This window comes from Pongo pygmaeus, chromosome 13 (assembly GCF_028885625.2).
Source record: "Pongo pygmaeus isolate AG05252 chromosome 13, NHGRI_mPonPyg2-v2.0_pri, whole genome shotgun sequence".
In the NCBI taxonomy this organism is placed as follows: domain Eukaryota; kingdom Metazoa; phylum Chordata; class Mammalia; order Primates; family Hominidae; genus Pongo; species Pongo pygmaeus.
Window position 1 is genome coordinate 126,587,403 of NC_072386.2, and position 15,413 is coordinate 126,602,815.

General features: G+C 44.7%; 1 protein-coding gene across 8 annotated transcripts in view; it reads right to left on the reverse strand.

Moving 5' to 3' along the window:
* Nucleotides 1-15,413, reverse strand: part of CAMSAP1 (calmodulin regulated spectrin associated protein 1) — a 97,718-nt gene that overhangs the window by 29,434 nt on the left and 52,871 nt on the right. For 5 of the 8 annotated variants that reach the window (XM_054500570.2, XM_063650045.1, XM_054500569.2 and 2 more), the window contains 2 exons: nt 10,783-10,922; nt 10,598-10,694 (listed from right to left, as the gene is read on the reverse strand). The exons of 2 other annotated variants lie outside the window; for them this stretch is intronic. In XM_054500570.2, the coding sequence (XP_054356545.1) occupies nt 10,598-10,694; nt 10,783-10,922 (237 nt within the window). The remainder of the gene's footprint in view (nt 1-10,597; nt 10,695-10,782; nt 10,923-15,413) is intronic. One more of the 8 variants, XM_054500572.2, reaches the window with a different exon arrangement.

Below are 15,413 nucleotides of genomic sequence, written 5' to 3' on the forward strand. Positions count from 1 at the left end.
GCACAGGGCACTGCACGCCTGCTGACAGTGTGTTCAGAACTGCCCATCACAAGCTGGGTTCTGCGACCCACTCACTCCAGGGCATAAGGCCGAGTGCACCCATAAGACGGAGTTGTGCCTTGTGACCGAGCCTGCACAGGAGCAGGGGCACGAGCTGCAGGCATACACAGCCCAGACCCTCGCGAGCTACCGCCAGGGCACCAGCAGCCCACCGAGCTCCTCTCTACAGCCACACAAGGGCCCCTGATGACCACAGATGGAAAAGGGGAAAGCCTGGGCATGGTTAACAGTGGGTCAACTGGGAATGCAGACAAACTCTGCCATCAGCCACTCTCAGGCCAGGACAACAGACACACACACGAAGCAGCTAGAGGTAGGCAGCTATGGAGACTAAGAGCACGGACTACCACCTGCCAAGACCAGTGCTGACTCCTAATATGGCACCGTTCTGGAGAAGACCAACCAATCACTAGGCAGCAAGGTAACTACAATGGACCCCTTGCAGCTGGGAAGGGCCAGCAGTTCACTTTTCCAAGAGCAGACCTGCATTCTGCATCGGAGTGTTGGCCTCTCCTGGCCATAGGGCTTCAGCAGGCACCACTACCCAACAGTTGGCAGTAGGACCCACTGCACAGGGCCCCACGTAATATTGTATCAGACCAGAGACGCTCCCCAGCCTCGGAGGTGCAGAGCGGGCCCATGACTATGAGGTCTCCCTCCCCCACTGTCTCATCCCAGAGTGAACTGAAGCTACAGCTGCTTCCTAGCATTCCTGACTCCTCATTCCTAAGGACCAGCAGGCAGGAAGAAGAGCCCCCGCAAGAAGAAGGGGGCTCCAGCCATGACTCACGACGGGATCTGATGGGAAGAGGCCTTTCCCACCAGGCAGAACAGGCGAAACCACCTCATAAGAAGCAGGAAAAACAAGACTTCCTTCTTGAGCTGGACAGTATTAGGAAAAGGGTGAAGAAAGGCAGGAGGAAGGTGGCTGGCAAGATCAAACAGCTCCAATCTGCAGCTCCCAGCAAGATCAACACAGAAGGCGGGTGATTTCTACATTTCTTACTGAGGTACCCAGCTCATTTCATTGGGGCTGATTACACAGTGGGTGCAGCCCACAGAGGGCAAGCTGAAGCACAGTGGGGAATCGCCTCACCCAGGAAGCACAATGGGTCGGGGAACTCCCTCTTCCAGCCAAGGGAAGCCGAGAGGAATGGTGCATTCTGGTCCAAATACTACGCTTTTCCCACAGTCTTCGCAACCCGCAGACCAGGAGATTCCCTCGGGTGCCTACACCACCAGGGCCCTGGGTTTCCAGCACACTGGGCGACCATTTGGGCAGACACCGAGCTAGTTGCAGGAGTTTTTTTTTCATACCGCAGTGGTGCCTGGAACGCCAGCAAGGCAAAACTGTTCACTCCCCTGGAAAGGGTGCTGAAGTCAGGGAGCCAAGTGGTCTAAGCTCAGTGGATCCAACCCCCACAGAGCCCAGCAAGCTAAGATCCACTGGCTTGAAATTCTCGCTGCCAGCACAGTAGTCTGAAGTCGACCTGGGGTGCTCAGCTTGGTGGGGAGGGACGTCCACTATTACTGAGGCTTGAGTAGGCGGGTTTTTCCCTCACAGTATAAACAAAGCCGCCAGGAAGTTCAAACTGGGTGGAGCCCTCCAGAGCTGGGCAAAGCCACTGCAGCCAGACCGCCTCTCTAGATTCCTCCTCTCTGAGCCGGGCATCTCTGAAAGAAAGGTATTAGCCCTAGTCAGGGGCTTATACATAAAACTCCCATCTCCCTGGGACAGAGCACCTAGGGGAAGGGGTGGCTATGGGCGTAGCCTCAGCAGACCTAAATATCACCGCCTGCTGGCTCTGAAGAGAGCAGTGGCTCTCCCAGCACAGCGCTCGAGCTCTGCTAAGGGAACAGACTGCCTCAAGTAGGTCCCTGACCCCCGTGCCTCATGACTGGAAGACACCTCCCAGCAGGGGTCAACAGACACCTCATACAGGAGAGCTCCGGTTGACATCCGGAGGGTACCCTTCTGGGACAAAGCTTCCAGAGGAAGGAACAAGCAGCAATCTTTGCTGTTCTGCAACCTCCACTGGTGATATCCAGGCAAACAGGGTTTGGAGTGGACCTCGAGCAAACTCCAGCAGACCTGCAGCAGAGGGACCTGGCTTTTAGAAGGAAAACTAACAAACAGAAAGGAATAACGTCAACATCAACAAAAAGGACGGCCACACAAAAACCCCATCCAAAGGTCACCAACATCAAAAACCAAAGGTAGATAAATCCACGAAGATGAGGAATAACCAGTGCAAAAAGGCTGAAAATTCCAAAAACCAGAATGCCTCCTCTCCTCCAAAGGATCACAACTCCTTGCCAGCAAGGGAACAAAGCTGGACGAAGAATGTGTTTGACAAACTGACAGAAGTAGGCTTCAGAAGGTGGGTAATAACAAATTCCTCTGAGCTAAAGGAGCATGTTCTAACTTAATGCAAGGAAGCTAAGAACCTTGAAAAAAGGTTAGAGGAATTGCTAACTAGAATAACCAGTTTAGAGAAGAACACAAATGACCTGACGGAGCTGAAAAACACAGCACGAGAACTTCATGAAATATACACAAGTATCAATAGCTGAATCTATCAAGCAGAAGAAAGGATATCAGAGATTGAAGATCAGCTTAATGAAATAAGGCATGAAGACAAGATTAGAGAAAAAAGAATGAAAAGGAACAAAGCCTCCAAGAAATATGGGACTATGTGAAAAGACCAAACCTACGTTTGACTGATGTACCTGAAAGTGACAGGGAGAATGGAACCAAGTTGGAAAACAAACTTCAGGATATTATCCAGGAGAACTTCCCCAACCTAGCAAGACAGGCCAACATTCAAATTCAGGAAATATGGAGAACAGCACAGATACTCCACGAGAAGAGCAACCCCAAGACGCAATCGTCAGATTCACCAAGGTTGAAATGAAGGAAAAAAGGTTAAGGGCAGCCAGAGAGAAAGGTCAGGTTACCCACAAAGGGAAGCCCATCAAACTAACAGCAGATCTCTCTGCAGATACCCTAAAAGCCAGAAGAGAGTGCGGACCAATATTCAACATTCTTAAAGAAACGAATTTTCAACCCAGAATTTCATATCCAGCCAAACTAAGCTTCATGAGTGAAGGAGAAATAAAATCCTTTACAGACAAGCAAATGCTGAGAGATTTTGTCACCACCAGGCCTTACAAGAGCTCCTGAAGGAAGCACTAAACATGAAAAGGAAAAACCAGTACCAGCCACTGCAAAAAGATACCAAATTGTAAAGACCATCAACACTATCTATGAAGAAACTGCATCAACTAACGCGCAAAATAACCAGCTAGCATCATAATGACAGGATCAAATTCACGCATAACAATATTAACCTTAAATGTAAATGGGCTAAATGCCCCCAGTTAAAAGACAGACTGGGCCGGGTGTGGTGGCTCGCACCTGTAATCCCAGCACCTTGGAAGGCCGTGGCAGGTGAATCACCTGAGGTCGGGAGTTCGAGACCAGCCTGACCAACATGGAGAAACCCCATCTCTACTAAAAATACAAAATTAGCCAGGTGTGGTGGCACAGGCCTGTAATCCCAGCTACTCAGGAGACTGAGGCAGGAGAATCGCTTGAACCCGGGAGGCAGACGCTGCAGTGAGCCAAGACCACACCATTGTACTCCAGCCTGGGCAACAAGAGTGAAATTCCATCTCAAAATAAATAAATAAATAAAAAGACAGACTGCAGACTGGATAAAGAGTCGAGACCCATCAGTGTGCTGTATTCAGGAAACCCATCTCATGTATAAAGACACACAAAGACTGAAAATAAAGGGATGGAGGAATATTTACCATGCAAATGGAAAGCAAAAAAGAAGCAAGGGGTGCAATCCTAGTCTCTGATAAAACAGACTTTAAACCAACAAAGATCAAAAAAGACAAAGAAGGGCATTACATAATGGTAAAGGGATCAATGCAATAAGAAGAGCTGGCAGGGCGCAGTGGCTCATGCCCGTAATCCCAGCACTCTGGCAGGCCGAGACAGGTGGATCACGAGGTCAGGAGATCGAGACCATCCTGGCTAACACGGTGAAACCCCGTCTCTACTAAAAAATACAAAAAAAAATTGGCTGGGCGTGGTGGCGGGCACCTGTAGTCCCAGCTACTTGGGATGCTGAGGCAGGACAATGGTGTGAACCTGGGAGGCGGAGCTTGCAGTGAGCCAAGATCGCGCCACTGCTCTCCAGCCTGGGCGACAGAGCAAGACTCCGTCTCAAAAAAAAAAGAAGAGCTAACTATCCTAAATATGCACCCAATAGAGGAGCACCCAGATTCATAAAGCAAGTTCTTAGAGACCTAGAAAGAGACTTAGACTGCCACACAATAATAGTGGGAGACTTTAACACCGCACTGTCAATATTAGACAGATCGAGACAGAAAATTAACAACAATATTCAGGACTTGAATTCAGCTCTGGACCAAGCAGACCTAATAGACATCAACAGAACTCTCTACCCCAAATCAACAGAATATACATTCTTCTCAGCACCACGTAGCACTTATTCTAAAATTGACCATATAATTGGAAGTAAAACACTCCTCAGCAAATGCCAAAGAACGGAAATCATAACAAACAGTCTCTCAGACCACAGTGCAATCAAATTAGAACTCAGGATGAAGAAACTCACTCAAAACCGCACGACTACACGGAAACTGAACAACCTGCTCCTCAATGACTACTGGGTAAATTACGAAATTAAGGCAGAAATAAAGAAGTTCTTTGAAACAAACGGGAACAAAGAGGTAACGTACCAGAATCTCTGGGACACAGCTAAAGCAGTGTTTAGAGGGAAATTTATAGCACTAAATGCCCATATCAGAAAGCTGGAAAGATCCGAAATCGATGCTCAAACATCACATTAAAAGAACCAGAGAAGCAAGAGCAAAGAAATTCAAAAGCTAGCAGAAGACAAGAAATAACTAGGATCAGAGCAGAATTGAAGGAGATAAAGACATGAAAAACCCTTCAAAAAAAGCAATGAATGCAGGAGCTGGTTTTTTGAAACGACTAACAAACTAGACTGCTAGCCACACTAATAAAGAAGAAAAGAGAGAAGAATCAAATAGACACAATAAAAAATGATAAAGGGGATATCATCATTGATCCCACAGAAATACAAACTACCATCAGAGAATACTATAAACAACTCAGTGCAAATAAACTAGAAAATCTAGAAGAAACAGATAAATTCCTGGACACATATACCCTCCCAAGACTAAACCAGGAAAAAGTCAAATCCCTGAATAGACCAATAACAAGTTCTGAAATTAAGGCAGTAATTAACAGCCTCCCAACCGGAAAAAAGCCTAGGAACAGATGGATTCACAGCCGAATTCTACCAGAGGTACAAAGAGGAGCTGGTACCATTCCTTCTGAAACTATTCCAAACAACAGAAAAAGAGGGATTCTTCCCTAACTCATTTTATGAGGCCAGCATCATCCTGATACCAAAACCCAGCAGAGACACAACAAAAAAAATTTCAGGCCAATATCCCTGATGAACATCAATGCAAAAATCCTCAATAAAATACTGGCAAACTGAATCCAGCAGCACATCAAAAAGCTTATCCACCACGGTCAAGTCGGCTTCATACCTGGGATGCAAGGCTGGTTCAACATACGCAAATCAATAAACGTAATCCATCACATAAACAGAGCCAATGACAAAAAACCATGATTATCTCAATAGATTCAGAAAAGGCCTTCAATAAAATTCAACACCCCTTCATACTAAAAACTCTCAATAAACTAGGTATTGATGGAACATATCTCAAAATAATAAGAGCTATTTATGACAAACCGACAACCAACATCATACTGAATGGGCAAAAGCTGGAAGTATTCCCTTTGAAAACCGGTACAAGACAAGGATGCCCTCTCTCACCACTCCTATTCAACATAGTATTGGAAGTTCTGGCCACAGCAGTCAGGCAAGAGAAAGAAATAAAGGGTATTCAAATAGGAAGAGAGGAAGTCAAATTGTCTCTGTTTGCAGATGACGTGATTATATACTTAGAAAACCCCATCGTCTCAACCCAAAATCTCCTTAAGCTGATAAGCAACTTCAGCAAGTCTCAGGATACAAAATCAATGTGCAAAAATCACAGGCATTCCTGTACACCAATAAAAGATTAACAGGGAGCCAAATCATGAGTGAACTCTCATTCACAACTGCTACAAACAAAATAAAATACCTAGGAATACAACTTACAAGGGATGTGAAGGACCTCTTCAAGGAGAACTACAAACCACTGCTCAAGGAAATAAGAGAGGAAACAAACAAATGGAAAAACATTCCATGCTCATGGATAGGAAGAATCAATATTGTGAAAATGGCCATACTTCCCAAAGTAATTTATAGATTCAATGCTATCCCCATCAAGCTACCATTGACTTTCTTCACAGAATTAAAAAAAACTACTTTAAATTTCATATGGAACCAAAAAAGAGCCCTCATAGCCAAGACAACCCTCAGCAAAAAAAAAACAAAGCTGGAGGCATCATGCTACCTGACTTCAAACTATACTACAAGGCTATAGTAACCAAAACAGCATGGTACTGGTACCAAAACAGATATATAGACCAATGGAACAGAACAGAGACCTCAGAAATAATGCCACACACCTACAACCATCTGATCTTCTGATCTTTGACAAATCTGACAAAAACAAGCAATGGGGAAAGGATTCCCTATTTAATAAATAGTGTTGGGAAAACTGGCTAGCCATATGCAGAAAACTGAATTTGGATCCCTTTCTTACACCGTATACAAAAATTAACTCAAGATGGATTAAAGACTTAATTGAACCTAAGACCTAAAACCATAAAAAACCTAGAAGAAAACCTAGGCAATACCATTCAGTACACAGGCATGGGCAAAGACTTCAAGACTAAAAGAGCAAAAGCAATGGCAACAAAAGCCAAAACTGACAAATAGATCTAATTAAAATAAAGAGCTTCTGCACAGCAAAAGAAACTATCATCAGAGTGAACAGGCAACCTACAGAATGGGAGAAAATTTTTGCAATCTATCCAACTGACAAAGCGCTAATATCCAGAATCTACAAGAACTTAAAACAAATTTACCAAAAAAAAAAAAAAAAAATCAAAAAGTGGGCAAAGGATTTGAATAGACACACTTCTCAAAAGAAGACATTTATGCGGCCAACAAACATGAAAAAAAGCTCATCATCACTAGTCATTAGAGAAATGAAAATCAAAACCACAATGAGATACCATCTCATGCCAGTTAGAATGGTGATCATTAAAGTCAGGAAACAACAGATGCTAGAGAGGATGTGGAGAAATAGAACACTTTTACACAGTTGGTGGGAGTGTAAATTAGTTCAACCATTGTGGAAGACAGTGTGGCGATTCCTCAAGGATCTATAAACTGAAATACCATTTGACCCAGCAATCCCATTACTGGGTATATACCCAAAGGATTATAAATCATCCTACTATAGGCCGGGCACGGTGGCTCACAACTGCAATCCCAGCACTTTGGGAGGCTGAAGCGGGTGGATCATGAAGTCAAGAGATCAAGACCATCCTGGCTAACCTGGTGAAACCCCGTCTCTACTAAAAAAAAAAAATACAAAAAAATTAGCTGGGCATTGTGGCGGGCACCTGTAGTCCCAGCTACTCGAGAGGCTGAGGCAGGAGAATGGTGTGAACCCGGGAGGCGGAGCTTGCAGTAAGCTGAGACTGCGCCACTGCACTCCAGCCTGGGCGGCAGAGTGAGACTCCATCTCCAAAAAAATAATAAAATAAAATAAATCATCCTACTATAAAGACACATGCACACGTATGTTTACTGCAGCACTGTTCACAATGGCAAAGACTTGGAACCAACCTAAATGCCCATCTGGATAAAGAAAATGTGGCACATACACACCATGGAATACTATGCAGCCATAAAAAAAAGGATGAGTTCATGTCCTTTGCAGGGACATGGATGAAGCTGGAAACCATCATTCTCAGCAAACTAACACAGGAACGGAAAATCAAACACCGCATGTTCTTACTCATAAGTGGGAGTTGAACAATGAGAACACATGGACACAGGGAGGGGAACATCACACACCGGGGCCTGTCGGGGGGTGGGAAGGCTAGGAGAGGGAGAGCATTAGGAAAAATACCTAATGTAGATGATGGGTTGATGGGTGCAGCAAACCACCATGGCATGTGTATACCTGTGTAACAAACCTGCAGGTTCTGCACATGTATCCCAGAACAGGGAAGGGAAGGGGAGGGGAGTGGGGGGAAGGGGGCAGGAAAGGGGAAGGGGAGGGGGAGGGGGAGAAGGAGTGAAGGGAAGGGAAGCCAGAAAGGACAGGGCAGTGGAGAGGGTGCTGCAGTCATGAAGGCATCAAACAAGGAAAGCCTATTCTACCTTAAATGCAAGAATAGAAACAAATCTGAAAAAAGCAGTTAGCAATAGCCTTGACTTAGGGCTAACCTCAATTAAAATGAAGGAAGCAAGTTTAACAGCACTACAGTGTTTCTGGCTATAAGATGGAATAGTTACCACAGAAGAAGAGTTGGGAAGGAAGTAAGTCCAGGGATGAAAAATTAGTTCAAGGTCACCCATGAGGAAGTGAGGTGACTTAAGGACATTCTAACAGCAAGGTAACCCAGTTCTAAGCTTTTTGTCGTTATTCTTTCTTATTGTAAAATAGTGGGCGCACACACACAGAGAGAGAGAGAGAGAGAGAAACTGCATAAAACATACATAGAGCTTAACAAATAATTATAAAGCAAAATCCAGGTAAGCACCACTCGGGTCCAGAAGAGAAAGTCACCAGCCCGCCAGGAGCACCCAACGTGCCCAATGAACCACTGCCTTTTACCCCCCGACACACACACACACACACACACACATGCACGCACACGCACGCACACACATACACACCCCCTGGAAAACACAGTGGAGCTCTGCCTGCTCTCCAGCCTGTCCATGTGATTCTGTGCCTTCATTATCAGGAGAATCTTCCTTGTAGCTGCTCGTGGCTGTGGCTCACACACACCCAGTGCTGCACAGCATCTTGTGGCATGGACATAGAACACTGCACCCCTCTGACTACAGAGGCACATCTGGGAGCTTCTTTTTAGCTGTTATGAGCAGAGCTGCTCTGAGCATCCTTTCTCCGTGTCCTGATACACAAGTACCAAGTTTCCCTGAGGATACACCACAGGAATGGGCTTGCTGAGCCAAAGGGCAGGCAACCCACAGGACTGGGGAACACTGAAGAACTTCAGAGGCTGCTCCAAGTAAAACAGTGACTCCAAGTAACACTCTTGCCAGCAGTGGTGAAAGGTGCACTCTTAGACACTGCCCCACACCTGGTCCTGTTCCACCGTTTTGCCACAAATATATCTAGAGGATATATACCCGCACAGATGCTCCTCAGCTTACAATGGGGTCATGCCCCAATAAACCCATCGTAAACTGAAAATATCAGTAAGTAGAAAACACACTGAATACACTTAACCTAGCAAACATCACAGCTTAGCCTAGGCACCTTCAGTGTGCTGAGAACACTTACACTAGCCTATAGCCGGGCGAAATCTAACACACAGCCTGTTTTAGAATAAAGTGCTGAATATCTCGTGTAATTTACTGAATGCTGTACTGACAGTGAAAAACAAAATGGTTGTAGGGCACAGGAAGCACGGTTTCCACTGAACGTGCATCGCTTTTGCACCACGGTGAAGCTGAAAATCTTAAGCATTGTAAGCTGCAGGCCGTCTGGGTGTCATCTTTAATTTGCATATCCTTGATGACTGAGGCTGAGCAGCTTTTCACAAATCAATTAGGCACATGGGGTCCCACTCTCATCAAGAATCTGTTCTTTTGCCTTTTTTTCCTGTTGGCTCTTTTTTCTTATGGCTATGAATGAGCTCTTTATATATTCTGGATACTAGTTATCTATCTACTACATACATTCCAAGTACCTTTTCCCCCTCTATAGTTATTAATAGTTGGGTTTTTTTTTTTTTAAATTATCTTTATCATCTTTCAAGGAAAAGAAGGTCCAAACTTTAATGTGGCTGAATTTGCAGTCTTTTCCTTTGTGGCTAAGATTTTCATATTCTTTGTAAGAAATAATTTCTTAATCCAAGGTTATGAAGATATTCCTCTACATTATCTCCTTAAAACTTTCTAGATTGTCAAGCCTGACAGATTATTTTAATCTGTAGTAAACATATTTGTTTTTTCAGTTTGTTCATTCTGGAGGTGAGAACAGCCATCCTGGAACTTTTAAAGTTGTGCAATTTTTAGAGCTGTGATTTGTAACCAAATAGTTCATCAAAATCACTTAGAAAGCCTTTCCCCAAACTCTCACGCCCGTCCCTGGGATTCTGACTCCACAGGGCAAGGCAGCTGTACAGAGCTCTTCCAAGAACTCTGCTGTGCGAGAAACATGGAACCACTGGAGAGTGCTTTCTGATACTCTATCTAGGCTCTCAAGGAAATTACTGCCAACCTGGGGAAGGTCTGTCACTCACCGTCTTTCAGCTCCTGAACATCCCTGGGCTGAACAAAATCTGGCTTGACATTCTCGAACCACCAAAAAAGCTCCGCAATAAAAACCATAACATTCGGCTAAAAGATAAAAACAAAAAACCAAAGTATGATAAGTAGTTTATTCACACATGGTTTTAAAACTGCATGCCAAATAATTCGTTATTACCTTCAACACTAAGGGAGCATACAGCATATCTTCCAAGGTGAGATAAAAACATTTATTAAGATATTCATTGGAGAATTCTCTCAGAAGCCGAATATTATACAGACTATCGGCCATCGACGTTACCTCCTTTAAGCATATATCTAATAGACAAAAAGAAAATCACAATTTATTGTAAAGGTATTCTGCTTCGAGAGAGAGAGAAGCATTCTAAACTGAAAACCATTTTACATAAAGGTAGTAATGAAGGTAATGACATTGAGAGATGTAGGGGGTATAGGATGTACAACAAGTAACACTAAGTATAAAAAGAAAACACTCAAGACAACTCCAGGAACCTCTCAAGTCTGAATTTGATGGTGAACATCCAGAAAGCATAATAGAAATCGCTCAGATCTCAAGAGTGGGCTTCCAAAACAAACAGCAACAATCACCTTTCACTTTACAGCAGAGCCATGCTGCATGTAGCGAGTAAATGTTGAGCCGAGTTTCTTTCGCCCATCAGAAACCCTCTGCACAAGGTTTCCGTTGTTTGTAAAGGGCAGGGGGAAGGGAAATGAATAAAACGTAAAGCATCAGGCTCATCCATGCCCACTCAGTGATAACACAGGAATGTGACTAATCAGAAAGATCAAATGACAATGCATAGCCCAAGTCTCCTTCCATGAAGAGGTGGAGACTGGTGGCTATAGCATCTGCAGGGCAACTTTCCACTGCACGCGACTTTGCAGACCCTCCACCGAGGAAGCACCAGTATGGGCAACAAGTCACAGGACCAAAGAGCAGGCCCCTCCCCAGTCTAGGCACCCTGGTGTGGAGTGGGGGTGGCCCTCAGACAAAGAGCCCTGCGGAGAGCACGGTGCAGCTCAGGACTCCGTGAGAAGTGACTTGACTTTATTTTGCCTGTAAATATATACACAGTGGAAAAAAAAGAATTTCAGAAATAACTTTTTACATAAATTTTATTTCTAAGGAAAAACCCATTTTCAAGGGTTTAGAAGTACGTACAAACTGGAGCCACAGCATCCAGAGTCGTTCATGAATTGTCCTCCACAGTCACCTAAGCAGCATTCATTCTCAAAAGAAAACTTTAAAGCTGAGGAACTGTGCACATTTACACTGCTAAGGATGTTTCCTTTTGTGCAGTTCTGACCATCAAATGTTAACGTCTTATGGGCTTCAGATCTTTTTTTTTAGAAATAAAACAGCCAAAGTCATCTCCATCTCCAAAGGGAACCATTCTCCCAACGCTGCCACAAACCCTTCCCACTCCTCCTGAGTATTCTACACACTGTCTGCAACCACAAGTAACACAAACAGTGCTGTCTCAGCCTTGAGAAACTTACATTCATGGTATCAAGCCATGCCTCATTTTAGCATCCAGGATTTCCCCCAAAACTCAGTATGATGTTTCCAAACAGATCTATGTTGATATGGAGAGATTTCCGTCACTCATCTTGACCGCTATGTGGTCCTCCACGATTTCTCACAATTATGACAAATGCTGCCATCACAAAGTTTGCGTGTGCTGTCTATGCGTGTACAGACGGGTGTTGCCCAGGCATACTCTGAGAGGGGACTCGCTGGGCCACGAGCTAGCACGCCCTCCTGTGTCACCTGGCAACGCCCTTCTGCCTGGTTGTGCCTCGCTCTAGTCCCACCCACGGCACTCCACAGCTTGCTCCTTCCCACCTGCACCGCAGCATTACCGACCTGTCCATGTCTGCCAAGCGGAGGGGCATGAACACCTCCTTCTCAAAGAGCATGCCTCTGATGACTGGTGTGGTTTTTCTTTTTCATGGTTACTGGCCATGAAGGGTCCTCTCCTGTGGACCCTGTCCATATCTGCCTTGGGCTGTGCATCTTTTTCTTACCGATTCCAGAATTCTTTCTGGATTGTGGTTACAAAAGGACTGGATGACAGTCCTTCATCAGGTCACGTGTGCTGCAAATATTTTCAATGGGTACAGTTTATCGTTTCATTTTGTTAGTGATGTTCTTTTGTCACAGGAAAGTTTTACATTTTAATATGGTTACATTTAACAATCTTTTCTATTTGTGCTTTTTATAATTTTGGCAATCCATCTCTACACGAACATCATAAAAGTATTTTCCTTTATCTTCTCAAAATCCTTAAATTTTACTTTTCAGGTTTGCATCTTTACTCCGAGGAAGGTGTATTTCTGGCTCAGGTGGGGTGGGGTTTTACGGCACTTTCCCATAGAGATGTCAATGCCGCCATGTTCTTGACCAGCCAGCGCGGCTCCCTCGGTGAGGCCACCTCAAAGGCACCAGATTCCCTGCAAAGCATCTCTTTTCTCGGTTCTACATGTGGTTTATTCATCTGGTCCATGTGACTGTCCCGGAACCAAAACCACACTGTTTTTGGTAATGCAAAGTTAAGCAAAATTTGGTATTTGTAGGGCACACACCCTGCACATTCTTACTCTTCAAAACTACTCAGCTAAAATCTGGGACAATTTAAGCAACAAAATAAATAATGAAAGTAATGAATTATGACCTATTGAATAAAGTAAGATCCATGAGGCCATCCGGATATAAACAAACACATGAATAAAGAAGCAAGCAAGTGGGGCAAACGCTGACAAGATGGGAAGATGCACTGAAGCTGGAAGCCATCCACAGGTGGAGAGACCGGCAGGTGAGAGTCTGATGAGAAACGTGGTATTCACAGTCCAAAGCCTCTCCCCACAAATTACTAATGCATTCTAAAGCAAAAACAGCAAACTTAGAAGTGGGGAAGGCCAGCACATGCCACCTGCACCAAGGGGTGAAGCTGGAGTCACCAACACAGAGATGTCTCAGTACCTTGCCCCTGAGGTGACACGCTGGGAGGACACACCGCAAGGAAACTCCAGACAAACACACCAAGGGCCACTACTCACAACCTTACTCTTCGAAAACATCAAGAGTCAAGAGAGGTAAAGGCTGGAAACGACTCCAGATGAAGGGAAACTATGAGGGGACGCTGGGCCAAGCAGGTGCTCCTGGGTAGCTGAGCGAGTCTGGACCAGGCTGGGGATCTGTGTGCCAACGTTAGCTTTCCCAACTTTTGCTGTGTTACTCTCAAATGGTTGAGAGAGACACAGAAATAACACAATCCAAGAGAATTTCTGCATTGCCTTGTTAATATCTGTGAAGACAAAAGTATTTACTGGACTGGCGACAAGTTTTCAGAACAATCTGGAGAAATCACAAGTTTTAATACTGACTGGGGATCTACGAACACTTGTTTCAGTCTTCTCCCAAGAGAAATAGAAAAGCATATGGATTTTCTTCGCTTCTTTTCTGCTGCACTTACTCCCAAATGCCTCCCAGTTCTCACATGACAAGAGAATCCTCATAGGGAGTGGGCGCTGCAGTGCAGGGCAGGGGCACAGGGCAGCCCTGGCTACGGCTCCCACTACCTTCCTCCTGCCAGGCTCAGAGAACCCGCTCCGTCAGGACACAAAGGCGCCGCTGCTCCTGGGCCTTCACTGGAACTGCACCTGCCACGGGTGGGGTCAACAGCCTATGAAGTCCAATCAAGTCCCTATGAGGCCCAGAGCCACTATCAGAAGGGGGCAGTGACTGCCTACAAGTGATTCCCTGCCCCTACTGAGATGACCGTAGAGAATCTGTTCAATTTGTGCTAATATTTTACATAGGATTTTCAATCTATACTAACATGGAAAGCCAGCCTAGAATTTCCTCTCATAGCCTACTCAGTGTCAGGGAATAATACCCTCTTTTGGGCCACTCCATCTTTTCCTATTATCTGGGACACCTGACATAACACAGGAGCTGACAGACAATTCCTTGAGAGTCTGGTGAAATGCCCCAGGAAGAAGTTGGTCCCTGTGGATGTATCTGTTGACTCCTGAGTCCGTTTCCCTTGTAGTTATGGGTCTATTTAGACTGCCCACCACTTTTAGCTTCAAAGAAGATTGCCCATTTTGTCTAATATTTCAAACACATATGGCACACAAATATTCTCAGTATTTTTATTTTAGTAGCTGCTATACCTGAATTCTTGATCAATCTTTCCAGATTATTTTAATTCTTTAAAACAATAAGCTTTTAGTTTTACATATTCTCTAGAACTTTGGAATTTTTTCTACTTTATTCACTTTTTGCTGTTAAATTTGCCAAAACTTTTTTTCTTTTTTTTTTTTTTTTTTGAGAGCAGGTCTCACTCTGTCATCTGGAGTGCAGTGGCACAATCACAGCTCATTGTGGCCTCAGCCTCCTGAGCTCAAGTGATCCTCCTGTCTCAGCCTCCTGAGTATCTGGGACTACAGGTGCACGTCACCAGGCCAAGCTAACTTTTTAATTTTTGGGGTCTCATTAGGTTGCCCAGGCTGGTCTTGAACTCCTGGGCTCAAATGATCCCCCCACCTCAGTCTCCCAAAGTGCTAGAGAATTACAGGCACGAGCTATCACACCCAGCAAATTTGCCAATTTTTGTTAACTTTTATTTTAGGTTTGGGAGGGTACATGTGAAGGCTTGTTACATAGGTAACTCATGTCACAGGGGTTTGTTGTACAAATTATTTCATCACCCAGGAATTAAGTCCAGTACCCAACAGTTATCTTTTCTGCTCCTCTCCCTCCTCCCACCCTCCACCCTCAAG